This window comes from Tyto alba, unplaced genomic scaffold (genome assembly GCF_018691265.1).
Source record: "Tyto alba isolate M040663 unplaced genomic scaffold, T.alba_DEE_v4.0 Super-Scaffold_17, whole genome shotgun sequence".
NCBI lineage: Eukaryota > Metazoa > Chordata > Aves > Strigiformes > Tytonidae > Tyto > Tyto alba.
Window position 1 is genome coordinate 3,494,332 of NW_024881279.1, and position 27,700 is coordinate 3,522,031.

The window sequence follows — 27,700 nt, forward strand, 5'->3', positions numbered from 1 at the left end:
CCAGCGTGCTGTGTAACCTTGATATGTAGTGCATTTAATTATCTTTCTACTTGATTTTACTTGTTGGGTTTAAAAGCCTCTCACTGAGTAAGGTCCTAGCCCTTCTGAGGGGATTGTGGATCAGGGTCTCTGTCCCCTGAGCTTGGATTTGAAAATCTCTTACGGCTTCACAGGTTAGAGTACAGTGTAAAATCAGCGTCCAGTACTATGTTCTGCAGTTGTCTCTGGGAACATTGGAAGAGAACTGATGAAAGCTATTAAGCTTACATGCTAGAAGGACATTACAGGAAAACGAAGATCACTAGATTCACATTGTACTGTAGTAATTGTGTGGCACAAAAAAAAGCTGAGGGGTTTAGTTATTTATCCTTTATCTTTTACTCATGAGTGGTATTTCTTAAAATGGGACAGAAAACAATGTTTTTATAACTTGAGAGCCTAATAAAAAGCTTTAAATCTGGATTATTTGACTCTCGATTCCCAAAACAAAGCAGATGTTTCCTCTTCTGTGTTTGGTACTGGTATTTATTCAAATTTTGGAAGTAACATCTTTCCCTTTCACTGCAAAGGCTTTATTGCAAATCTTACAATTCAGCGTCAGTTTTTTCCAACTGAAGAAGATGAGACTGGAGCTGCAAAGGCTCTGATGCGCCTGCAGGACACATACAAACTGGATCCTGAAACTCTCTCTCGAGGAAACTTACCCGGTAAGTGCACAAAGGTCTCCTCTCCTTTAAAAGGAAGGAAGTGGTAACATCTTCAAACTCTCTGCAAAAGTCCTTTCTCAGCAGTGAGGCAGAACCGTGATGCTGAGAGCCTGTGCAGCTTAGCTCGCGGATATATCTACTTTGGCACTTTGAGAACAACCTTGAGGTTCTTCCCGAGCCAAGATGCCATGGCTGCTGTGACCAGCTCAAGGAGAGGTTTTTTTAATTAGTATTACTTCAAAAGAAAATGCTGATTTTTACAATCACTATGCCAAAACAGCAAACAACCTACTTTCTTGTGCTGGTTACTGTGTAAGCAAATACTACGGGTACTTCCTGACCCCAATAACTTACAAACCAAGGGAAGGAGCTGCTCCACAGTTCTTTGCTCTGATGGCTCTTAAAGCTTGGTACTGTTCTCGTTTGCTATGGTCTTCCAGTGAGGCTTTGGTTGAATCACTTTGCCCCTGTTCCTTCTGTGAAATGGGGACTAAGTTTTTGCTTCAGAGAGATGCTTTGGAAAGTACATAGATATATTGGGATGCTTCAGTGTTTTGGCACCCGAGTCCTTATAAATGTTTGCTGCTGCTGCTGCTTATGAGAGGCTTAATAAAACAGGCTATAGTTGCTAGCAATTTGCTGTTTACAAACTGAGTAGGCTTTGTTAGAGTGTGGGTAGATGAGTTGACAAAACAGTTTTGGTTGTTATATGTAGGTTATTGACAGTGAACTTAATTTTAAGTCTGATCTGTGCATCTGCTGAGCTGGAGCAACCGGAAACCAGTGCACAGTTGCAGTCAAATGGATACCCAGTTTGTCTAAACAATCAGCTTGTTTATGCACAAATATACCTCTCTAGTAAAGAGCAAACAAGCTAGCTCTGCGTACAGTCAGGCTTCTCCAATCATTTAAGTGTTAATTTGTAGGTTCAGTAAAATCTGTTAAGCTGTTAGTCTACTCTGCCTTTGTCTACAACAGAAAACACAGTAGGTTAATACTGTAATTTCTATGTTAAACTGTTCTTGGTTTCCAAAGGAATTAATGCCACAGAGTTAGGATAGAGTTTAATCTTTAATTCTGAAGGTGATCAGTTTAGTACAGAACCGAAAATATTGTTAAAGCGTTGTCTTTTACAAGTCTTTCTGTACGATAAAAGCATGTATTTACAGATATTCCTCATTGTGCCACATTTATCTGAAGGCAAAGATGCTTCTGTGTGGATTGCTTAAAGCTATCTTTTTGGTTTTAGGAACAAAATATAGATCCTCTTTGACAGTAGGTGACTGCTTTGGTATGGGGAAGACTGCTTACAATGATGGAGACTACTATCACACAGTACTCTGGATGGAACAAGCCTTAAAACAACATGATGAGGGGGAGGATACAATAGTCAGCAAAGTGGAGATCCTAGATTATCTCAGCTATGCTGTTTTCCAGTTTGGGGATTTACACAGAGCCATGGAGCTTACCAGACGTCTGATATCCCTTGGTAAGAACAAAAACCCCACTATTCTAACGCTGGGCAATGTTGCCAACAACACAGCCAAGAACGGTCGTGGCCCATACATATTGGTGAGCTGACTAGAAGGATATCCTGCCAGGTGGCTCGTAATAAACATAGGTCCCAGAAAAAAAAAAATACAGTCTACTTATACATGGAGTATCTCTAAGAAGCTGTCTTATAATCCGTGCTGTTACTACCCAAAGACCAAATGTGTGTCTGACTGCAGTACTTGTGTGCTTTGCTCCAGTGTATGGAGATGTGTTTGGTAACGGTTAAAGCCTGGGTTTTCTCAAGCAGAGATCAAGGCTACCACAGACTTAGGCAGAGTGTATCTTCTGTAAAGTCCTACTGACTTCACATTCATTTATTCCTCAGTGCAGGTACTCTTTGATTCCAGAAGAATAGTTTGAGATCTTAAAGTATTTATTTCTGAACATTCTAAACAGATTGAGTTTCTTAAAACCTCTTTTCATCTCTGGTCTTTTTCCAGCTTTCTTTTGAGTATGCAAATAAGCATTGCTTCCTATACAACTCTGCTTACTTCCTGCATTGGAAAGGTTAATCCTTTCCAATTAGAATTAGCGTTTACTGTGTTATTTATTTGTATGGGTTTTTAAATTTAGATGGTTCTTAATTTAGATGTTAGCTGCATCCTGAGAGGGGGTGAAGCTTTTCCATTAAAAAGTATGTATCAGTCTAATTTCTGCAAACACTAGAATTCATAGATTAGAATTTACAAGAATCCGAGTATGTATTGAATCTAGCTCCCTGTGCAATAATAGGGTTTAGCTCTGGTAGCAGAATGCTGATCCTTATCAGCACCAAACAGTGGAACAGACTTGGCAGTCCCCTCTGGGAGCAGCGGCTTCCTCTGCTCTGGGCTCCAATTCCTTATCTGGCCACTATTAGACTGTGTTCTAATGGGTGGCTAGTTCTGTGGCCTTCTGGGTTAGTTAAATAAGACAAACACAATAAGCTTGAGAGGGTCAGAAGGGAAAGAAACTGTTCCAGGTGCTAGTGTCCAGAAACACTTTGTGGTAAACAGGGAATTGTTCCTTCTGGGTTATGCTAGGTAAAGATCTATTGATGTTCACTGACTTATACAGACATCATTAATAAATTACTAATGGTAGGTCCAGTGATGCTAGTGAGCCAGGATACCTCCCATATAAACCTGTTATTAATGTCTGGAGATGGGCTGTTCAGTGGTAACACATACCTCTGAGCTTCCTGACTTTGGGGTACGTCTTTGGGACTGGTCTGTGGCTGGGACTCCCACCACAGCCCTTGGTTAAAGCGTGCTCGTGCCATGTGGGTGAGAAGCATGCTGCAGGGGAGGGGTACAACAGGTAGACCAGCTTGATCTCTGCTGATGAACTCTGTGACCTGCTTGTCCTGGGGAGAAGTGGGCAGAAAAGTTGAGAGAAAAGGAGAGATTTGAAGGCCAAAACCTCCTATTTCTTTTTTTCCCCGAAATACAAGTTTTGTGATAGATCCTTCCAGAAACAATTCTTTCACAGACCATGCTCATCTTCCCTATGCAAAGACAGAAACTTTGCAGTGCTGGTTTTTAGTGCAGACTGAAGCCAATGCCTTTGGTTGCCTGATAATACTTTAGGAAGGGGAGGATTATTGTTGTTTCTTAATACAAAGACTTGTTTGTATTAACAGTTCCTGAGATTGTATAAATCACTGGTTCTCTCTGTTTTCCCTCTCAATGAAGACAGTGCTCATGAGAGAGCAGGCAGTAATCTGCGGTACTTTGAGAAGTTGCTGGAGAAGGAGAGAGAGGAGAAGGAGAAAGAGAAGTCAATAAACAAGACCATGACAACAACAGAACCAGTGGTGCAAAGTGGTGCCTATGAGAGGCCTCTCGACTACTTGCCAGAGCGTGACATCTATGAGGCCCTTTGCAGAGGTGAAGGGGTAAAAATGGTAAGAGAAAGGCAAGAGTTTCCTGACTGTGCTGCCTTTGCGTAAGGGTGATCAGGCTTGCAGGGAGGTGCGAAGTTTTGCCTTCTGTGAAGCTGCTTTTTAAAGAAAAATTTAAATGTAGTTCTGTCCAGGCTTCATGTCTTGGCCTCTCTAGCTTTTAATCTTAGACAGAAAAGTAGATCTCAACTGTACCTCTTAAAGGTGGCTGAAAATTGATTCTCTTCAGTCTGTCTATTCAGCCATTTCAAATCCTGGCTGTACAGTTATGCTAGGAGGCTTTTTCCACTGAGAGCTGGTTATGCTTTGCCACACTGATGGAATCACATTATTCCTTCCCTTTTGCATCTTAAAGACATGTCCTTCTGGGATGACTGTTTTGACCAACCAGTCTCCAGTCCCTCTCAAGAAATGTGACTTTAATTATCAGTGCAGGGAAAGGAATCTGTTTATTCCATCTGCATAGTCTTAATTATAAGAACCAGACTTTTTTTTACAGCTTGCTGTTTGTGTAATTATTTACTTAATCTGTAACCTGTTATGACTTAATTCTCCCAAAGGTTAGTGTTTCAGATGTTGCTCAGTGGTATCCTGAGTGGCATGTGTTGGGTTTTTTTATTTGCAGTAAATTGCAGAATCACTCATGCTTACCTCTTAAATCTGCTAGTCAGCTGATGGCTTTTTTTTTTTTTCACTGTTTGTGGAATGAAGCCCGTTTTGGTTTGTCTTGCCTGTTTTAAGTTAATGAAAAGTGGTTGAGCAAACAATGTTTTGTTTGGCATTTTGTTTCAGACACCTCGAAGACAGAAAAGGCTGTTTTGTAGGTACCACGATGGAAACAGAAACCCTCATCTGCTCATAGCTCCCTTTAAGGAAGAAGATGAATGGGATAGCCCTCATATTGTACGATACTATGATGTCATGTCTGATGAAGAAATTGAGAAAATTAAACAACTAGCTAAGCCAAGGGTAAGTTTCCCCTCTTCCATCTCACTAATGACTGCTAATTCCGTCCTTTAATCTCTATGAGCAAAGACTAGGCAAAGGATTTGAAAGATCTGGTTTCGTACTACAGATGATACACTGCAGCTGTGAGCCTCAGGGGAACGATTTCGAAACTGCCTGGTGATGTAGGACCATAAAGCCCAGGCTCCTCAAGGTATTTATGCATTGTTGCACTTAATTATGCAAAGTTCTCAGTAAATGGCTTAGAAACCTTTTAGGAAACTAGGGACTAGACCTGAAAAGGTAGATGACTGACAGTGATAGGAGTAGGTGTCCAATATACTTTGTTTGCCTTTTGAAATGGAGCCAAACTTCAAAACAAAATTTAAAAAGCCTGAATCCCAACAGAAGTAGGAATAAACGATGTTGATTTTCTTATTGTTGTGCTAAAAGAATATCTAGGGGTTTGAAGTTTTGCTTTGGGTAACCTGGTATCCACTGCTTCTGTTTTAAACCATAGTCTAGACCTGCACAGAGGCAGGCACTTGGATGCCATGGTACATCCATGAGTGGAACCACGGTGTTCTGAAGCCACACACAGCTCATTAGGAATAATGTGATACAGTTAACACGGAGTGGAGAAATTGTTTGTGCTCTTAAGTAATTCCCAGTCTGGGACTTGGGAAGGACGGAGTACTTGTAAGGATGAATGCACGATGAAGTCATTCTCCCAGAGCACTTTAGATCTGACTCTTCCACCTAGATAGCCCTCTGGGCAGCAGAGAAACAGATGTGACAGCTTCAGTATGCTAAGTGTAGATCCAGCTCAGAGGCAGAAGCTTTGAGTGGGAACCCTAGTTTTGGTGCAATACCTGTTACCCATGGTGTAAATTCTGGTGACTCTGAACACAATTAAAAAAGCAGCTAACTAATGCAAAACTAGTAATTACCTTGTCTGATTTTTCTGGAGGTGGAATTTCCTGTTTCCTTTCAGGCAAAAAAATTACAGCAGTGAGAAGTCAGTAGTAGATGCTACACCTTACTTTTCCATCAGGTCTGACAAGCATGTAGAACGAAAGACTTCTGTTTGAATAGATGAATGGTTCATTTTAGCAATTTTCTAGGTACTGCTATGAAATGTGGTACTAAAATTTCAGTCAGGAATTACCTTTCTGTATGTATTTCTAAATGTAAACATAAATGGTTAGAAACAGATTGAGAAACTGATGCTTCCTAAGAGAATTCATCTGGGATTTTTGTGAAACGGGACTTCTGACTACCAGCCAGCTATGGGAGTGTTGGCCGAACATTCCTGTCTCGGTGAGGACTCCCACCTCCCATAAATGGAGACACTTTCCTATTACATCATGCTATAAACTTCAAGAGCTTCAGATAAAATGGAAACATTCAAATAGAGCGTATCACTTAATTTGTTTTATCAAATTAAGCATATTCTAGATAAGGCAGCTATTTTTTTTGCTTGGTTTTCCCTTTTTGTTCAAATTTTTATGGGAAGTCTTAAGTCTTGCTCACTGAGTTTTGCATATATTACTAATGTCATAGGAATTCTTCATATAATCTATGTAGTGTGGAACTGAGATTCATCCCTGTAAGAGTACATAAGAACTGTAGTCTTAAGGTTCAGGTTAAAGTTTTAAATTAAAGCAACCATTTTCTGGGTTTTGTGTTTTTTTTTTTTTTTTTTTTTTTTCTCTAAACTTGCTTATAGCTCAGCTGCAGGCATAACTTTAAATTGTGCAGTACTACTGAAAGAATGGAAAAATGCAAGGCCTGTGATGAGATGGTCCTTAATAAATATAGCTTAATTTGAACCAGGAAATTTTAGTTAATAATCATGGAAGCTTTCAGACAGAACTCTGTAGTATGTTAGTTCTGAGCTCAGAAAGATGAACACTTCCTTTGTTCTAAAAGGCATTTGCAAGAAATTTCTACTTTTGGGTCTAAGCACTTTGCTGTTATCTGCAGTTTACACTTGCCAATACTTTTTGTAGAGAAACAACATCTGTATGTGATTGAGAGTAGCTGTATTCAAGCTGGTTTTCATGCTTGTTTTGCAAAATGCAATCACTTTTACTCCAATTCCAAAAAGTAGTTCCAACTTTTCAGGCAATACATCAGAGCTGACTGGGAAGGATCAAGAAAATTTTTAACTTTATTGATGTGGATAGCACTGGGACAGATCTACCATGAAAGTATGAGAACCTTATTCTCCAAATTGTGGATGTTACCTGCAATACAGGCATGGCTGAACTGACAAAAACAGGGAATGGAGGGCGACAGATGAATATCTTTGAACTCAGTGCTATAGGATTTCAGCAATCCAGCATTTCAGAAGGAAAAGCCAACGGAATGCATGCTAAACTAAATGCAGACTTCAAAAGGAAGACCGGATGAAGCTTCTGACCAATCCAGTGTGTTACTGTGATCCTTCCAAGCCCAGCAAATGCTTGTTAAAAGGCTGCTTTCTCCACCCTGAGAGAGGAAGCCTCACGTTTATCAGCTGGTTAGACCAAGTGAGGTACAGATTGTATGCCTTAAATGAAGAAGCCTGCCTATCAGAAAGAGGAGGTGCAGAACAATATGAATGTAGTCAGGCTTATTTTAGTTTTGATTTAGTCAAATCAAATGCTAGGTGCAGAAATCAAGCAGGCATATACAAGCTTGACAGTGGCATCAGAATGAGAAGTTTGGGAAGCTAAATTGTATCCCAAAAGCTATGCTTCATTGTACAAGTGAAGAACAACATTCAGTTGGCCTGGCTCTTCTCTTATGATTTATGCAGGAGAAATCCAGAACAAAATAACAGTGAGTCAGAATTGCAGCAACAGCTATGCCAAGAATTCTTGTATAGGGACAAGACAGTTGACAAGGATTGTAAAGCTGGCTGGAGACTTATTTGAGGAAAAAAGAAGGAAATAATGACTGCATGCTCTGAAGAAAATGCAAATAAAAAGGTTTTCTGTGAACTATAATTAAGTGGAAGGAAGAAGACATGATTTAAAGTGTTTGTGGTTTGCAGGAGTTAAATTTAAATGTGGTCTGGGTTTACAGTCAAAGAAAGGAGAGTCCCAGTTCTTGTTCTCAGCTGCATGTATAAAACCAAAGTGACCTGTTGTGTTATGCTAGCAGGAGTCTATTGCTTTGACACCACAGCAAACCTGAAAGGCTTTGCCAAGTTCCAGATTTTTCCTACAAATATGGTGATGTGGCCTAACGGTGGTGATGCATTACTTGCTGTTTAAAATGTAGAGGTGAACTGTGCTTTTTGCAGAGTTACCTTTATAACGTAATAACATATCTTGAACTGTGTCTGTGAATTAGATGTTCCAGGCATTTTCCAACTGGAAAATCTGAGCACAGTCATGTTGAGAGTTGCCCTCAGGAGTTTTCTACCACTGTGGATTTGCCTGCCCCATAATTTGTAACTCATTCTGTAAAAGTTTTCGCTTGTTTTTCATCTGAGAACGAGGTTGGGTTTTTTCTGTTCACATGAGGAGCAGGCTGATTAAATTTATGGAGTATCCAATTATTTTCCTCTCTGCCAAGAACTTGGGCTTCATACGTTGTTAACTTTTGTTTTTGTTCAGTCTTGCTAATACTGACTCCAGCTGTTTCAAAAAAGTATCTTCAAAACCTGTTCAGCAAGCAGTACTTATGGATTTAATAAATATCATGGCATGTGCAGTCAGTCAAACTCTTTTTCCAGGATCAGATGCAGGTGATGGATTGCACTTGTATTAATGCATGTACTGTTCTAGCATGAAATTGAAACAAACTCGAGGTTGGAGCTGTAACTTTCATCCAGTCATATACTGAAGTTGGACAACTCAGGTGTTGATTTTGACTAAGATGAGAGAAATTTTTTTTCTAACCTGTAGTTGATGTGTTTCTTCCCCCTTGGGATTTTTTTGACACAGCTGGCACGAGCCACAGTACGTGATCCCAAAACCGGTGTCCTTACAGTGGCTAGCTACAGGGTATCAAAAAGGTAAGCACAGAGAAGAGTTTAGCTTTAAGGTTTATGTGCTTAACAGCTGTCATCTGCTACCTACAGCTGAAAACTTGGAACTGCTTTGCATGTAGCAAAAGCTTGCACAACAAATGTGTGGTAAATGGCTTTTAGTCATCTGACTGAGGGCAGAAGAATCCTTCTGCCTTGGGAAATGGGTGGCTGTGGTTGGTATTCCAAAATAACATGTTTCAATCCTTCCTTATCCTAGCTCGTGGTTGGAGGAAGATGATGATCCTGTTGTGGCCAAGGTGAATCAACGAATGCAACAGATCACAGGGTTAACAGTGAAAACAGCTGAACTATTGCAGGTTGGTGCACTTGTCTTGTCAGACTTCATCCTGGTGAAATGAGCTGCTGGTCAGGGGAGCTTGGTGCTTATGCAGATATAAACATAGTCTGGCTCTTAGGCAGCCCTTCTTAGGGGTTCTGTTGTCTGCTGATGATGCACACAGAGTAGGTAAGGTGTTTAGGAAGAGTGTGGGGTGTTCCTAGCTACTGCTAGCTGTAAGGGCCTGGCAGGCAGATGGTTTCCCTTTGTGTGCTGGGCAGAGAAGGGTGGAGGTATCACAGAAATAGAAGATAACTTTGTGCAGGAATCTGATTTACCAGGTTCTCAGAGGGAAATGCCTGCCACTTAATTGCAAGTCTGCAAAAGTTGAACCTCTTTCCTAGTTGAAACTTTCAAAGACACAAATATTTTTCGTAGTCCTGCTATCTTCTCATACAAATTCTGATCTTTGGCTGTCTGTTGGGAAGAGGAAGTCAGGTGGAACTGATACAGCACTGCCAGGATAGCTGCACCTTAGCCTGTTTACTGCTTCTCTTCCTCCATGCTCCTTGAATTCCTGTATTAGAGCCTGATTGAAGTGTTGTTGATTACTGGCTATCCACAGAAACCAGGTAATTGTGTAGTGATCTGGGAGACATGTTATGTGCAGTCTCAGAGTAACTAAATCGTTACGTTATGTGATCTTCATGTAAGATAAGCAAAGTGGTGCTTTTAAGCCACTTTGAGCCTTCTGTGTTCCTGGATGGGCATGTGGATGTAACAGATCATGCATGTGTGACGGAATCTGATTCTGTCTCCTAGTGTGGAGGCACATACTAAAGAAATACCCACACTCTTCAGAGGAGGGAGCAAGAGTGTGGTAAAACTATTGCTGCTAATTCATGTTAAACAGTTTGTAGTGATAAGTAGAATACTATCATTGAGAAACATTTGGTACTGAGAAATATTCTCAGCAAAACCCTTAAACTATGAAAGGGAAGGAGCCCTTAAGTTGTTTCTCATCAGTGTACCTCATTTCTGGCAGTATAAAAAGAAATTAAGTATGCTATAGATAACAATCTTGCCACAAAGTGTTGTTTCTCAAATGCTATCTTCTGCAACAGTCACTTACAGTTCAATGGATGTTTATGCTTCCATCTACACTGTAGGTTGCCAACTATGGAATGGGAGGGCAGTACGAGCCACACTTTGATTTTTCTAGGGTAAGATCATACTTTCAGTTCTTCGTGGGGTGGGGAGGGGTGAACAGTTTGTTTTAACAGAAAACTGTTGAAACTGTTTTCTGTTAAAACACTTAATGTATAGCCCTGTTGCATGGATGGATGATGACTCTTGAAAAGCCTTTGCACTGCCTTCTCTGATGCTGAAAGTTCAAGGGAACAATGAACAAATCTGCCTGCTTATCTTTTGTCACCTTGGTGCCTTGCACAGTATAAAGACACAAAAAGATAGTCATGCAGCACTTTAAAGTGCTCTTTCCATTACTTTATTTGGAAACTGAGGTCTGCAAGCCCTGGGTTATGAGTCTGTGTTGTTCTGTTAGGCTTCTGAGTTCAGCAAAGTTGTCCATGTCCTCTGGATATTTTAAAGCCCTTTGCAGGAGCTGGCTGAGGAGGAGACATCCTTCCACCTCCCTCAAAAAAAGTAGCCATTACAGAAATCTTCATGGGTCATACAGCCCTTCTGGCAAAACCCTTAGTGTGGCTGCAGCTGCTGAGTCTGGAGAGGGTTTGTTGGGTTGGTGTTCAGGAGGGCAGCACTACAGTGGGCAGGAGAACTTGCAGCTGGTGGGTGCCAGATCTGCACTCGGCACTAGAGGGCTCTACCTGGCAGCTCTGGTTTGCTGCAAGTGGGGAGAATAGAGGGAACAGATTCTTAATTGTTACCCTAAACCAGTTTGTGGTCATGCTAATCGTACTGAAGAGCTATGGTGACTGGTACTTTCAAACAGAAAATCCATCTGATGCCTTGGTTTCCAGTAGAACTGTAGCATTTCAATGGAATCTGGCTTAGTTCAGGCTGTCCCAGCGGTTTTACCTGGTAGAAGGGATTGCCACAGCCAGAGTGCAACCCAATAACTGAGTGCAGAATTGAAGCCACCCAACTTAGCACTGTTTAAAAAAAAAAATAAAACAAAATAAATCCTCAGCTTCAACACTGTGGCAGCTCAGATTCGTTAGCTTTGGCCTGGTGAGAGAATTTTCCTGTAAGACTGCTTAGTTTCCTAAGTCAAGCAAATGGTGTTAAATTCTCTTCAAAGGCTTTGAACTCAAGGATCTCAGCCATCAAACTGGCCAGTGTGGACTTTACTTTTGGATTAGGCAGCTGGGGCAGAGCTCCACTTGGAACGTAACCTTGGCTGCAGTCATGTTAAGGCAAGGCAATTGCAGAATTTGCCATAGTTTTGGTCTGGTCCTCCAGGCTCTCTGTGCATCACAGATTTCAGAATTGAAATACAGAGGTAGTGCTGTATCTCCCCATCTCCTGATCAGCCTTGCAGCTTTTTGCTCCCTTCAGTTCTCAAACAGGGACACATTAATTGTTGCATATTACGGTTTTGATTTTATTAATTGCTCAGAAGTTAGAGAAATATTTTGTTTTTAAAATTCAGAAATGCATGGCTGGACCTGGATTTGACAGTGGTGGCAGAAACCAGGGGATCCCCAGTATCTCAGTGCTCTTATGTTGGCTCTCTTGGGTTAATTTTGTGTATGCAGATGCAAAAATCTTGGGTTTTGTATGAACCCATTTCAGGAAAGATTTTTTTATTTTTTGAAATATACTTCAAGTAGATTGAATGATAATGTCTTGGAGATGGTGGCTGTGGTTTTCCTTTGTTTGTCTTTTCTAATACTGGTCTTGTCTTCTTTAAATGTTAAAAATTACTGGCTTTCTGTAGAAGAGTGCACCTTAATGTCTCCTGGCTGAAATTATTTCCTGATGATTAGCAATGTAAATAAACTTGTGATTACTTTTTTTTAAGGGAGGAGACACACATTGGTATTCTAGATGTTCTTTCTGCTTCTAAGCTGGCACCAGTGTGATCTTATACTTCAACAAACAAAACTCAATGTTTCCTAGAGAGTAAAGACAATTTGATCTTTTTGATGTGGTCCTTAGACCTAGACAGGCAACCACCTGAAAGAAGTTGATTATTGCTATTCTGCCACTTCGCCTGCTGGCAAAACTTGCATTTTCTCTTCTCATGACCGTATTTCTTTGAGTCACTTGTACATTTATGAGAATCCTAGTGTGTTATCTAGCTCGCTGAAGATGAGCTTTTCATATTCACTTCAGTTGTTGACTTTGGATCAGTGTCCAACATAGTAATAGTGTGTTGATAATTTGGACAACATCTGTGCCACAGGCCCTGAAAACATTGCTTCTGTCCTGCCCTAAGAAATGCTTCGGTGCTACTTCTCCGTAGAGCATCTGAGCGCTATGTGCATGCAGTTATGTACCCTGGCTGCAAATTGTAATGGCTTCAGTGTTGCCCTATACCAGTTGTCCCCTTTCTATTCCAACTCTTTAAATTTGGCTTAAGGATCTCTCTGCAGAGCTACACACATGTAACTCTCATGTGAGCTTCTTTGGAACTTGGGTTAAAGTTGTTGTCTGTTACAGCGACCCTTTGACAGCACACTCAAATCGGAAGGAAATAGGCTAGCGACGTTTCTTAACTATGTAAGTACCTCTGTGTGTCTGCTGTCTGAGCTTGAAGTTTGCAGTTATTCTTGTTTAATTTTATAGAAAGATGAGCCAGATGCTTTCAAGCGGTTAGGGACTGGAAATCGTGTGGCCACTTTTTTAAACTATGTAAGTATGATGATCCTTTATGCATTGAGTGTAATTTTAGCAGCATCTTGTTTACAGCTTGTGCAGTTGGTTATTTGTAGAAATTCCTTGGCATCTGGAAGTAGGGATTTCATTATTCTTGCAGCATCAGGTGCTGTCCCATCTGAGTTAACAGAATTCTGGTGGTATTTAACCTCAGAGCAGAAGACTTTAATATAGGGCCCAGCGTCCCCTTTTGGCCACTCTGCTATGAAATCTTTGACTTCATTGGATTCCTGTTGGTGTGGGAGGAGAATTTGGCTTATTTCTTAAAGGCGAGTGCTGGGGGTGCTTGTGTGGTATGCTGTTTGAGAACCTGACTGTCAGCCATTTACCGAGACAGTCATGTCCTTCCACCACTGTTTGACAGCACTTGATGTTGTGGCCTGTCAGCCTCCATTGTAGCTGTTTGTCAAAGCTGGAGTTACTCTGGCATAGCTGTTGCTTCAGCAAATGGAGGAGACATAACTAAGAAAGTTGGTGCAACTGGGTTAGAAATGCAGAATTGAAAAGATTCATTAGTTGCATGCATTGTACAGCCTATCGATCATGTACACTGGAATCATAAACATAACCGACCCTGATACTGATGGCCTAATGTTTTCACAGTAGTCTTCTGACAGTAATTTTACCAATCAATACATACTATATCAGTAATTAGGATCACCTAATCTTATATGTCTAACTTTTGAGTGATACAACTTCAAATTTAAAATTCAGCAGTGAAATATTTGTGGCTGGGCCTGTATCTTGAGTGTGAAATGCACCTCAAAACAGAATCAGAAATACTTTCAACTTGATATGGCGGGGGGGGAGGAAATAATCTCCAAAACAAGAATCAGAATAAGATAGGTAGCTGCGAAATAGTCTGATGCTAAGAGGCTTTAATTTTAAATTGTCTCAGTCTGTATTTTGTTTGCTTCTCAGACTTTTGGACAAGACTTGATTTAGAGCGAATGATATGCACCTTATTCTCTGCCAGTTGTACATGGTCAAAGGCAATTTACCCTTGTATGTCCTGTGTAGAACATACCGTACATGTACCAACACCCTTACTAAAAAAAGTGGTTGTGTTGCTGAGACGTAGGTATTAACTTGCAAAGTTGCATGCACATGCTTTCTAGTTGGAAGGGGCAAAAAACTGTGCATCTGTGGCATCTTATGCCCTTTTATTGTAGGTACCAAGCAGGAGGACACCAGAGTGGTAATAACATCTGCTTTAAACAGAAATCCAAGTTACAGTAGAGAATGTGGGGACTTGGGGAGTATATTGATAGTGGTTCTGCTGTTTAAATTTGGTGGGAGCTGGATCTGAGTCATTGGTTTCTTTTAACTGGGATCTGATCAAAAACTTACTGAAATCAATGGAAAGAATTTTTTTTTAACGGAAGTGTTTCCAGGAACTTCGGATCAAGTCTAGAATTTATAGTGAAATACTGATGAATTCAATAGAGTTAAATTCATTTCAGTGCAGAAGAGCAAAGAGATACGTGCTTTTCTTTAGTCACGTAGCTGTATATATTAAAGCTTGAGATGCATGAAGCACTTGAAGTGGCATAACATCACTGGTGAACAGCATAGGAACAGTGCAGAAAGTGAGGTTTTTCTGATAGTTTGTATAGTTTTTGAAGTGGTTGACCAAGATGCATGAACTAAATTATGAAAATCAGTTCCAAAGACATGGTTTCAATTTATGAGGAAACATGTGGTTTAACAGACACTTACTTGCTTTCCTAATTGGATCACAAACTGGAATGGAATTCTTGAAAGTGATTTACTCTGAAGTCCTCTCCCTTGTTCTAGAGTACTAGCTTATTAACACTGCAGGTACATAACTCCTTATGGCTAATTGTTTGTGCAATAGATTATATATAACCTAGATGAAGTTCTGAACAAAAGCCTTCAGCTAAAATAAGCCTTTGATAGCAGGTACTGTTACTTGTGCATGCTGAAGTGCATCCTTTCCTCATTGGTACCTCTTGTAGAGGTGCAAGTAGAAATCTGTTAGGGCTTGGGGCTCTTTAGCTTGTGGGACTGCATGTACAAAAAAGTTTTGTAAATGAACAGAGTTTGTGGACTTTGTTTCCTCAGATGAGTGATGTAGAAGCTGGAGGAGCTACAGTTTTCCCAGATTTTGGGGCAGCAATATGGCCCAAGAAGGTAAAGTCTGTTTGTGTTTTGCTTGATTTCTCCTCTCTCCTGTTACTGCCTCTTCCTCAGTACAGTCCTGCATCCATTTAAAAGTCATCTAAAGTGACAAAGTGCTGTTTGTTGCAACTTGATGGACAGACTGCTGTGTATCAAGGCAGCTGATTTTGTTGACTGCAGGACTGCTTCCTTTGTTTTACAATAATGTGAATGGTTTCTCTGTAGAGCTGTTATTAACATAACTTGTGTGCAGGCAGAACTCCTCTCTACTCTGAACATTGCTGAATTAGCAGGATTAAGGGTTTTTTTTTTATGTGCTGTCAGTGGTGGCCTATGTTGAATTGCTTCATAAGAGCCTGCAGCTGAATTCATAGGCATTTTCCCCCGCTTACTGTAACCTGAATAATTATATTGACTAGGTTCTGACTAATCCAGATCCAATTTCACTTTTCAGGGAACAGCAGTGTTCTGGTACAATCTTTTCAGAAGTGGCGAGGGTGATTATAGAACAAGACATGCAGCTTGCCCAGTACTAGTAGGGTGTAAATGGGGTAAGTAATACTCTTTTAGGAGCAAAACCTGAAGGAAAGCTCATGTGTATGCCAAGCTGGTGATATAATGAACCCTTAGAACAGCATTTGATAACTTGGTATTCCAGCTTCAGCTGCTGGAGTCATTTGGCCATAATGAAAACTCCCACCATTTCTAGTTTTTCTAGTGAATTTGTTTTGTGTTAATGACAGCACAAAGTATGTGGGAATGTCACTGTGCTTATGTAGTCTATCAGCATCAGGATGACTTGAATTATCCCTTGACTAGAATTAGGTCTGTTCCTATAAAGATTAGTACGTAGTTTTAACTGCAAAGGAGTAGAGCTCCTTGTAAGGTAAATGTGGCTGTCTGGACACTGGGAACTTCTGCTAACTGCTGAAAGCTGCTCCAGCTTCATGTTATCCTTTCCCATAGCTACCTCCCTCAGCCTCTAAGGTACTCCCTTGGAGTGCCAGAGCATATTCATCTATAAATGATACCAGACCCAGAATTAACTGCTCGTTACTGTTGGCCCTAGAACTGTGCAATTGGAAAGATCTTTTCTTCCTCAGCCCTTTGCATCTTCCTAGGTCTTTCCCATTGGATGAGTAGAGAAGTATTAAGCAGGAATCCTCAGACTGAGACAAGATTTTACTTGAAGTAGTTGCAGTGATACCCAAGTGCATGTACGTAGTGGGTAACTAATTTCACATCCTTGTTCCACAGTTTCAAACAAATGGTTTCACGAAAGAGGAAATGAATTCTTAAGACCTTGTGGGAGGACAGAGGTTGACTGAAACCCAACCTGCTGCAGGCCTTTGTTTCTGTCTCCTTTTCCTGTTGGTTGTTCCAGTTCATTTCTAAGAAATGATCCATGATTTTCTCCAAGAGTCCTGGCACTTTACCAAAAAAGGACAACAAAATATGTAACACCTGTGAAAGAAAGTAAATGGCATTGTACACATACTTGTGTTTTGGTTGCTGTTATTTCCATGTTCCCCTTGCCCCCGCCATCTTCCTTTGACCTGCCTTCCACCATCCTGACTTTCTCTGTACTAGTGGTACAAATAGTGCTGTGGGTGATTGGGTATGTTTGGGTGCCTGGTCTTGTGCCTTCTGTACCTCAGATTTAGATGTTAAATATTTCTTTGAACCAAAGTTTTTTTAAAAGTTTTGTGTACATGTTGATTATATTGTATTTCTATGGATCACAAGTTTTGAAACAAAAATAAATGTTCTTTCCATAAAGTGATTCTCTGTTCTGTGTCCTTAGCAGGTATATCAGTGCTTGGTTTTAGGGAGCAGTGGGCCTTTACTTTTTTTCTTTTTTGAGGATCTGTTGCTTTGTTGCCCTTTTTCTGTAGAAAATACATCATGGTTTTGGACGGTGTTTTATTTAAGGCTCTAGCACATGACACAGAACTGTTGGATCTTCTACTGACGCTGGAAAACTTTGTGTTGAAACTATCATGTGTCTTGGGAGCAGGCAGACTGCACACTTTGGGCCAATGGCAACTGTGATCTTAGTATTATTACACTTGTGAAAAGCCTTTCTCTTTGGTGGTAACTTTTCTCTTGTGCGGTACTATCTACTTTTGATGCAAGCAGTTAAAAAAATAGAAAGCCTTTCAAGGTTTTCAACAGTCTTGACAATTCTTGTTCCTAAATGTAGGCATCTCTGATCAAACTGCATTTTTACCACAGGAACACCTGATCTGGCAGAGTCCAACAGCTACTGAAGTCAGTAGGATAGCTCACAAACAAATCTTCATCTGCTTTTGTAGACTGGAGCAGGGTTTTGTCTTGCCCTTCAGACATGCTGGGAGCAACCATGCCCTTTGAATGCAAGGCTTCACATTCCCTTTTGCATTTTTGCTTTGTTAGCATGTGTGTAATGGCCACAAGCTGACACACGGAGGACAGTGTTGTCCACAACAGAAAGGAAATCCTATTTTTGAATTACAAGTCAGAAGAAAAAACAGTTAATTGCTACAAAAAAAAAAAAAAAGAGCAATGTTATAGATAAATAGGCAAAGGTTTCAGAAATGTAGAAACTTGCTGTTAGTGCCAGACAGTTGTATTGGTGTGCCAGTATGCAGGGTAGATTGACCTCAGATCTCTCACTGGCCATTTCTGGTATGGGCATGACTTCATGGGAATATGGATGACTGCAGGTGAACCTAAAGCCAAAAATGGTAATAGTTTTACAACCATAGTTTATTTCTTAAAGACTAGCTTGGGCAGTTGTTACTATACCGGTGTACAAAACTGGCTTGAGAAAGTTAAACTTCAGCTGCACTGAAACATCCAGTTGCAGTCATGGTTGTCACGAGACAAACACTGGTTTCCTCTGTGCTTCACCATTGCCCTTTGCTGTGCAAAGGCTGAACAGGCCAGAAGGAGATAATGTTTAAACCAGCTGTCAGACAGGAATAGAAGCAATGTCCCTGCTGTCCTCCTGGGAGAGACTTGTGGAACAGAAGTGTTTTACATGTTAGGTATAACAGATGTCATCAACTTATTTTATTGTTAATAAAGCAGTGTGACTTAGCAATGGATGTTCATGTGCCCCTGAATTTTACATGTGAGGAATCCATGAACTTAATGGTTATTACTTTGTTTAGATGTAGCATTTAAATACATGTATTCGCTAAAAATTTAGTTTTTCTCTTAAACATACACAACTGATTGGAGAAGAGGTCTTTGATTGCCCAGATAGACTTGTTGAGCCCCAGTTGTTAATGACACTGAAATGAGAGGAGCATCTAGTCTTGTAAATAAGCTTTGTGTGAACAGTTATAGCAGGTAGCTATAAGAATTGCAAAATTTTTTCCTAAAAGCTTTAATGACCTAGCACAGCATAGCTCAATAGTTGCTCTCTAATCTCTCATGGGGCTCCTTCATTTGCCATGAATGTTGTGGTTGTTGGCTGGCTGGTCAGAATATTTCATTGTTGACCTCTAGTTTTCTTAATAAAATCTCTCAGCACAACATAAACTTAGGAAATAAGGACTTTTGCTTTATAACAAAGCATTCAGCATATGACAGCCTCACAGATGCAACGAACTGATGATAAGCCAAAGCCACAATCTCTGGTTGGAACACTTTGGATTTCAGGGGGAGGAAGAGGAATCTACTTAAACTTTCTGTCAACGTGGTATGTTGACAGATAAAGTTCACATCAGGACTCTGGCCAAAAATCTGCACGTCCCACTTCTGAAATAGAGTGGTTGGCTGGGAAACACCATTGTTAACTGTGTTATACTGAACATTTTAAGATAATTTTACTTGCTTGTTTTCTCTGGGAAAAACCCTGTCCTATTTTCTGAGCTGCCTTCCACCTTGTTCTAGTCCATCCCTAAAGTAAAATATGATGAGTGTGGATGCAGAACTGCTCGAATGCTAAGCTGTTCTTTGTCCTGCCTGCAGTATTTGTTTACTGCTAACCTGATCTGAAGAATAGTAGCTATTTTAAAGAAAAGTGCATGTGTGACTTGTGGGTGCTCAGTAACCTCCCAGGCATGTTTGTGCAGTCTGGCAGATTATATTCCCTCTTTTGTCTCCTGTCATTCTAGAAGATGAACAGAATATGGCAATTAGCCTAAAACGAAGCCCATGGAATAGTTTTTCGACCTAAAAGAAGATTTATATTCTAGAACAAATAAGCATCCCTCCGTCTAGGCATAGGGGGGTTCTGCCAGTGTATCACTGGTACAGTAAATGCTTAAATCTTGAGACTGAAAGGGTTTTTCTCCTCACATACTGCTGATTCTTCTGTGTTTCACAGGGTTTAAGTACTTGGTACCGATGTTCGTACACACCACAAAGGCTTACTGTGGCCAGGTGGCTGCCAGACCCTTTGAAGTGCTTTGGGACCTTTCAGAGAGGAGCTTGGGTCACATCTGTTAGAGTCAGCTTGCTGAGGGGTCTTCAAGGCACCGCTCTGCGTACCAGGTACCGATGAAAGCAGATGCCATCTGCTCTCTCATGGAAAGATGGTCTCTTATCGTGGCTTATGTAGTCATAAGAACAACCACCACCCCCAGCTCGTGCCAGTAATCCACATCCAGTTTGAGCATGTGGTTTCTTAACCCTGGCCTGAAAAGTGCTGGTTGGACTTGATGATCTTAAAGGTCTTTTCCACCCTAAATGATTCTGCGATTCTGTGACGTGGTATGTCACTGAGCAATTATTTCAGCCCTCCAACTGGGTTAGGAAATCACCTAAAGCATTAATGTTCAGCTGCATAGACTCAGTGAAGTACTTACTGTCTTTTTGTCTGCATTACAAGTTGTCTTTCCTGTTACAGTAGAAAAAAAAAAACACGTGAAAATCATCTATTGAATCACCTTAGAGGGAAAAACTGGCATCCAGACTCAAATGTACAGTGTGAGTGGAGGAACGGTTTGGCTGTGGTGGACTAGGGAAGCAGTGCAAGCTGTGGTAGAGAGGAATGGGGGTTCTGCTGGGAGGGGGAGTGTGTTTATGTTATACAAGCAAGTTCTGCACCTCAGCTGAGCTATAAAGTCCCCAATGCAGGAAGAGGAAGGGTCTTTTTTCAGTGATGCCAAGTTTTGAGATGAGGACGATGTATGTGTGTAAGAGGCAGCCTAGGATAGAGCTGTCTCCTGGGCCTCTGCCTTCTGCTCTTCCTATACCCTGTGGTGGTGCTGGGGTACGGTTCAGCGTAGCGTGTGCTCCTTCAGCCCAAATCAGAGAAATCCCTTGCAGGGACTCTGGAAAGGGCCAGAACCTGTTGCCTGTGAGCTCTAGGTGATGGGACTTTAGAGAGATCAATTTCACACGTTTGGTCCTGAATCTGCCTCATCCTGCAGGGAAGACTACCTAGCCTGTGCGTGTTGTTGTGTTTATTTAACCAGAGGTCAGCACTTGTCCTCTCTAAATAATCAGATAATCCTTTCCTCAGTGCTCATGTGGTTACTGCTTCTGTGCTGCCCTTTGGGGGTGATTGTGTCCCGTCCTTAGGAGTTGGAGGTGAACCAGAACAGGAGGATGGTTCCAGTTAAGTGTTTCCAGGCTGATGCAGCCCTAGGAGCCCTTAGGTTTGATCCGATTGCAGCTCCCCTAACTCCTGTCTTGGTCTCCCTTCTCCCTCTTGTCTTACACCATCACCTCAACTCTGGGGAGGCATCTGTGTGGCTCTGCACGGGGTTGGAGGTGGGTACTTTGTCTTCCACATAGGTCAAACTCCTTCTTGTGACTGTCATGGGACAAGCTGCCCAGAAAGAGTGTTCTTCCAGTGTCTTTAGGCAAGCCAAGGTCTCACAGATTATTAGTAGACATTAAGATATGGTTAACCAACATATACCTTGCACCTCAGTGATGAACGTGGATAGCTGGCTGATGGCTCTTGCATCCTGTAACACCAGGGTTTCAGTAATTGTAGGGTAACCCTGGCTTGGCTGTGAGCTTTGATCATCCATAGCTGGGAAGTGTTCATGTGTTTAGCTGCTGTGTGAAAGCAAGTAAAGCGCACTAAGGAAAAACAACAGAAGTGAGAATTTTCATAACGAGTGAGGGATTGATTTATGCTGGATTTTCTCCCACAGTCCCAGGGCTCACAACTGCATCAGCAACTTCTATGGCAGACCAGGGTCCCAGGAACCCAAGCTCTCCTTGCAGCGTGTTGCTGTGTGCGTGGGCAGGTGTCACCAGAGCACAAAACAGCACCAGCTCTTTGATGGGAGGAAGGAACGTGGTTGCAGTTTTAGTTTCCAGCTGCTGGGGCAGGTGGGCAGTAGCAGGGCAGGGATGTGATAGCGGCCACTGCTCTGATTAAACTCCTGCCCATGCTCTGCTCTGCTGTGAAGCTTCATGCAGCTCAGCGACTGAAAACAAAGCTGTGTAGGGCTGTGTGCTGGCAAATGAGAGCATGGGTGAATCTGTTTTGCAACCTGTTGTTTTGAGCTAGAAATATACTTTGCCAGGTGGTTTAGATCGAGATGTGGGTTGGAAATGACAGATCTGAATGTGCCCCTGGTGTAACCCCATGTGTTTCTAATTCCTCGTTTGTCCTGTGGCACGTCAGAGGAGTGTTTGTGAAATGATCCTATTTTTTTCCCCTCCTGTGACCTATGAAGGGTTGAGCTCTGCCCCTTCCCTTGTGCTGCAATAAGGGATGGGCTTCGGGTGCTGTTGGCTTGGCTGAGCTCTCTCCCAGGACATTCTCCTGCTCCTGTTTCCTGGTGTTTCTGCTCCCAGGAGATGAAGAGGACCAGAAGAGTTTCACTGCAGGGACATTTTGGTGAACTTTTGTTGAAAAAGAGGGTAGCTGAATCTACCCTTTTTGACCACAGACTCGTGTGTGGTTTCTCCTTCAATGCTCGCTGCATCAGGCCCCCACCTGCAAAACAATGCCTGGACTCAAAGCTGCCCCTTTAGCCTCGTACTCCAGTGTGGAAGTGGGAACCCTGCACCAGCCAAAGCCTGATGGGGATGTAAAACTATACAGGAGTGAGCTGAGCAAATACCAACAGCTCCTTGTGTAGTGGCTGATCTTTCAGGGCCTTGGGACGGTTTAGCTGCAGAGAATATCCCTGTCGGTGTCTGTAAAGATGAGGGAAGACGGACGCAGCGCGTTGCTCATCCAGACTACCAGGGAACAGACCTGACGGGACCTGATGAACTTTTGGAATCTTCTCTGCTTGTCTGAGCCAGGGGGGAGTGACTCACCCAGCCATGGCCTCCTGGGGCTCAGCAATCCGCTAGCCACGTCCATTTGTAGACCAGGACAGAGTCTCCAAGTGACTCATCGCCGGGAAGAGGAGCTGGAGCCGTGGCTGGTGCTGACACTTCCCTCGTCTTCTGGAGGAGCCAAGTTGGGCCCGTGGGGCTGCTTATTCCTTTGCCCGGGGAGCAGTTGTCTGTGACTCCATCTGAGCGTGGCAGGCAGTGCTGGCAGCGAGATCTCACCCAGGTCCTACCGCAGTATAATGGTTTTGCTCGGTTCTGCATTGATTTCCTCCACTTTTAATTTTCTTGAATGCGGGCAAACAAATGAAACGTTTCTGACTCAGTGAGGTATATGAATTTGTAAGCCACATGTGGCCTTAGACTGTCACTTCCGAAGAAGTGTTAATTTATTCATGCTGTCTGGTCTCGCTTTGCCTCCACATAGGTATTTTGGGGGGAGAAACTGCAAAATGTGCAACGTGTGCCTGCGGGAGGGGGGTGCTGGCTGTGGCCGTCCCCGACGTGCTGCAGTTCTGCAGCCCTCGCCCCGGGGAAGTGCTTGCCGCATCTGCCTGCGGGCTGTCACCCTGTCAGTAAAGAGCCAAATCCGACTCTTGCAGATGTCCTCCTTTACCATGCAAAGATTTCATCTGCTTCCAGCATGGCTTCCACCAGTTCCTCTAGCAGTGGGGAACGTGCTCTTTTCTCTAGATGAGCTGGTTGCAGTTGGATCCCACCTTCTCTGCAGCTCAGCCTTTCACGTGGGCTGCTCCCGCTCTGGAGGGAGGGAGCTGTTTCCAATTAGCTGGCAAAGCAACTGAGGTCATTGAGCTTTTTGTTCACCCTTGCCAAAAGAAATGATGGAAACCTCTTAGTGAGGCCGTCAGCCGGGCCGAGGTGCTGCTCCCTGACCAGCCTCCCCCGTGAAGTCGGCTTGCAAAAATCCCTACTGTCTCCTGTGCAGCTGGATCCTACTGACACCCCCGGCGTGGGGAGCACCCTGGCTCGTGCTCGTGGCAGCGGGGGGCAAGCGCTTGCTTGGGTGCTCCTGGCTCGGAGCAGCCCCTCAGCCACGGCACTGGGTGAGTGGGAGCCGGTGAAGGGCACCAGTGGGTCCAAGGAGGGCTGGTGCTCGGCGTGGAGGACGCAGGTGGTGAGGGGGCTGGTCTCTTACAGCACAGGAGCAGTGACCTGTCACTGCTGAAATCTCCCACCGACTGTCACGTTGGCGCAGGGGGTGGGTTGGCCCTTCCCGGGGGCTGGGGGGAGGCCGAGTGCCACGAGCCTTCCCCACGCTCCCTCCCAAAGCTGCTGATGACACAGCCGAGCTGCTTTCCCATGGTTTAAAGCAGCACCCGAAGGAGGAAGGCTGCCAGAGGCAATGGGCTGTGGGCTCTTCTGCACGTAAGTGCACCCCCGGGGTATTTTTGCAGTTTGTTTGGGGCTGGGAGGCAGAAGGGCGGGAAGGGCTCTTGCTCCTGCTGCAAGAGCTCTGTAAAAGTGCATCATCTTTTGCATCTAAACAGGATGAAAATCTGCGTTTTACTCACAGTTTGGGCAATGTTCTGGACACCAAATCACCAAATAAGCAATAGAGTGCATCAGTGTGGTATAGGCACCTGTTGGATTTATATGAAAAAAAAATTAATAAGAGCATTAATGAGAATTTCTCCTGAGAATAAGGAGAGGCTGAGAAAGCATTGGCGCAAAGGCTCAAAACCTTTTTTTATTTGACTAGGTCTTTTAACAAGAATAAGGAGCTTCTGTTGAACGGAGTTTGCTCAACTTTTAATGAAATATCTGTGTCTCTGTGGAATACTTTTCATATTTGAAAGGTCAGGTCTTGCTGCCTGCCTGCTTAATACAGTATCATTTGCATCCAGTGGAGTTTTACTTGCTATCCCAGGGGAGTGGGAGGATATGGGAGAGCTCAGGGCCACCATGTATGTGGGGAAGAGCCATCTGGGTATGGCAGCGTGGTCTGATACCTTTTTGGGCACTGTGGCAGGGTGGAAGCATCCTACTATGTCACATTTAAGCAAGAAAGAGTTTGTGCATCACATAGAGCATTAAAAAGCAACAATTTCTGTATTAACATGTTGCACAGAAATTCAGATTGCTCAGTGACTCAGAATCATACCTGAGTAAGACAGGAGCATCTGAATTGTTACAGTGCTCCCATCTTTGAATATTCCTTCCCAGAAGGGCTCACTTATGATTGCATTGCCGGTGATACAAAAACAGCCGCCCCCCTCCTGGCACTTCTACTCAGAAGCTTTGCACAGGCTCTATCGCTGTGGTTTTTCATCTGTGTATTTTGCTCTGAGTAAATGATACCTTGGATTTTGTAGATAACTAGCATGGTTTTACTCACGGGAAAGAGGAAATGGCAAGCTGTAGCTGTTTTTGAAGTGGTACATGAGAAACATTTGTACAGCTCTGGGTGCATTTAAAGGTGGAGGACGGCAGCTGAAGGCTGTAGGCTGTGCTCACTCCACCTGCCTCCTCGGCGAGCTCGGAGCTCTGAGTAAGATAACAACAGCACGTAACCTGCGTGTGGTCCCTGAGCTGCTGGGGACCGACTGGGCACCCCTCGGCCAACACTTCCCAGGGACAGAGCTGGTGCCAGTATGCGCTTTTAGATGATTTCACAGTAATATTTCCATCCTTACTAATTTTGATTTGACCCCCCCATGGCCCTGGGCAGCAAAAGCAGAGGCTGGGTCAGGGTGCTGGCCCCCAATGTGTCTGGGGGGTGGTGGCACCAGGAGGGTGCTGGGTGTGCACCAGTGTGGTTAATGCATTAACCGCAGCTGCTGCTCACTGGGGGACTTGAGGAATGCGAGAGCAGCATTAACTGACGACGTTGGGATGGTCTGCTGCTTCTGGGAGGTGGATTTCTGCTTTGTGCCACTAGATCTTGCAGTTCAGTTTTATTTATTCTACAAGATGAGTAAAAATGTTCGTAGCTGAATAGCTGTTCCACTTCTCAAAAGCAAGTGAAAACATCAAGGAGAATCACCCCCATGAGTACCAGACCTCTGCTTCTGTGATAGTTCAATTAGAAGAATAAATGAGCACATTCTCACCTGACTTTCCCCATTGCCTGTGCTGCCCCGAAGGCAGCTGCCGGCCGTGCTTGTCTCCTCTTGGGCTCTGAGCTACTACAGCTGATCTTGTTTCTATCAATTTGTGAGCCTCTTGCAAAAGCAAGGGGAGAGAAAGGATTTAAATCATGAATTGATTCTGAAGAATAAAACCAAGAAATCCAGGGCCTGACAGCAGCATTTCCCTTCTTGTTTGGGATAGGGAAGGGGAGAGCTGCAACACCCAGCCTCGGCAGGCAGAGGCGTTTGCACACCCAGCTTACCCAAAATATGCAGTTCAAGGGGAGTGATGCTGGCCTTTGGAGTGCACCAGCACTCAAACTCTACCCTGTTCTTACCAGATGCTCTCTAAAACCCTGGGACACAAGCCCACACCAATCCCTTCAGCAGTGGGATTTCTCCTGTTGGGAATCTCATGGCGTTTTTTTCCAGGTTTAGTCCTTACCCTGCAAACCCTTGTGAACCTGCCAAACCAGTGAGCACATCCAAGGTTTGCACGAGTGTTTACATGATGAAGTTTTGCCTTTGTTGGCCAATAAAAGAGTTGGAGAGCAGTTAGGAGGAAATGATTTAATGATTAAAAGCCATTTTTAGCTCATACCTGGGAAACCACAACCTTGAAGCTTCGCACAGATCAGAAGTTGCTTACTAACCACCTTGCAATCAGTGCCTCTTTTTTCACACTTGACGTTCAGCTCCGGCCGAGGCACTGCTCTGCCTGTGGTTGCGCTTTCATATCTTTCAGAAACAGCATGCTCCAAGTTCAGACAGTCAGAATTGCCTCTTATACCCAGCTGGGAGGTCGGTTTTTTAAAACCCCAGGCCTGTCAAACCCCGCTGCAGGGAGCAGGTCCTGGTGGTTTTAGCACAAGGGATGGCTTCCCTCCCCTCCTAGGGCCAGCCTGGCAGGATGCTGCTGGGGGGTTCATCTCATTTAGTGCCCGCTGCCTCCTTAAAGCTGGAGGAGGAAATCAGGCACTTCTGAGCATGGCGGGGGGGGGGGGTGAGCATCTCCGGTCGGTTGTGGCCACGTCCTGGCAGCATTTGCCTCTCTCTTGGCTACGGAGGAGTCTGGGCAACGACTTTCATGGCTGTTCTGCGACAGCTCTCTGGTTTTGACTGAACTCCCACAAAAATTATTGCAAGAGCTGAAAACAGATAAAATGGGCGAGGGTGCTTTTTGTCTCGAAGAAATATTGCCTAAAGGCAGCTCAACAGGAGGTGGTGGTGTTCAAAGCAAGCACCGATAGTCACTAAATGTTCTCTAAGAAAGGCCCCAGCATGGTTTTTGGGCTTGATGTACAGATACAGGGCAACCGCATCTTGTACCCTGATCAGCTGCAGGTGGGAACACTCAGTGCTTCTTGGTGTCTGGATCCAGGTGTGCGGAGCTGAGCGTGCAGAGGGAGCGATGGGGGGGTCAGATAACTCGTGTGACCCTGCAGAGAGCCCAGAGGGGCTGAGCAGCTTCCCTGCACGGTTCAGAAGGAGTTGGAGGTGCCCAGAGTTACCTCAGCAGTGCTGTGCTAATTCCACTTTTCTTCTAAATATTTGCCAGATCAAATCCCTCGTGTGTCTTAGACCAAATAGATGGCCAAGAAATCTCTTTGCTCAAAATAAGGATTTACCTAACCATGCTAGCATTGTAAGAAAAACTTCCTGGGCTGTTAGTATGTAACGTCCCCCATTAGCTGAACACTCAATCCATCCCTTTTCTGTATGTAAAGTCACAACAGGTTTGCAATTTGGGTTTAATTCTTTGGGAAATTTTAATTTGGGAAATTCTTCAAAACCAGCACTGTCAAAACACTTCCCCTCGCCCAGGCTTGACCACAGCCAGCTTTGGAGGGACCCTTGCACGTGGGTTGTCCCCTGCTCAGGGAGAAATGCCACCGACCCGGGCTTGGGGTGCCACGTAAACATGAGAGTGGCTTGAAAGCCTTGGGGGGAGCGGCGAGGCTGATCGCATCCAGCTGG

General features: G+C 43.4%; 1 protein-coding gene across 4 annotated transcripts in view; it reads left to right on the forward strand.

Annotated features, from left to right (window-relative positions):
- The window catches only part of P4HA2 (prolyl 4-hydroxylase subunit alpha 2), a 31,061-nt gene extending 13,896 nt beyond the window's left edge, over positions 1-17,165 (forward strand). For 2 of the 4 annotated variants that reach the window (XM_042790386.1, XM_042790387.1), the window contains 11 exons: positions 570-707; positions 1,957-2,196; positions 3,935-4,146; positions 4,936-5,112; positions 9,027-9,097; positions 9,330-9,429; positions 10,559-10,612; positions 13,161-13,226; positions 15,336-15,404; positions 15,847-15,943; positions 16,650-17,165. In XM_042790386.1, the coding sequence (XP_042646320.1) occupies positions 570-707; positions 1,957-2,196; positions 3,935-4,146; positions 4,936-5,112; positions 9,027-9,097; positions 9,330-9,429; positions 10,559-10,612; positions 13,161-13,226; positions 15,336-15,404; positions 15,847-15,943; positions 16,650-16,720 (1,295 nt within the window). In that variant the 3' untranslated portion in view covers positions 16,721-17,165. Of the gene's footprint in view, positions 1-569; positions 708-1,956; positions 2,197-3,934; positions 4,147-4,935; positions 5,113-9,026; positions 9,098-9,329; positions 9,430-10,558; positions 10,613-13,034; positions 13,095-13,160; positions 13,227-14,422; positions 14,449-15,335; positions 15,405-15,846; positions 15,944-16,649 lie in introns of those variants that run through there. The other 2 variants (XR_006165110.1, XM_042790388.1) reach the window with 2 other exon arrangements.
- The last annotated feature ends 10,535 nt before the right edge of the window (positions 17,166-27,700 follow it).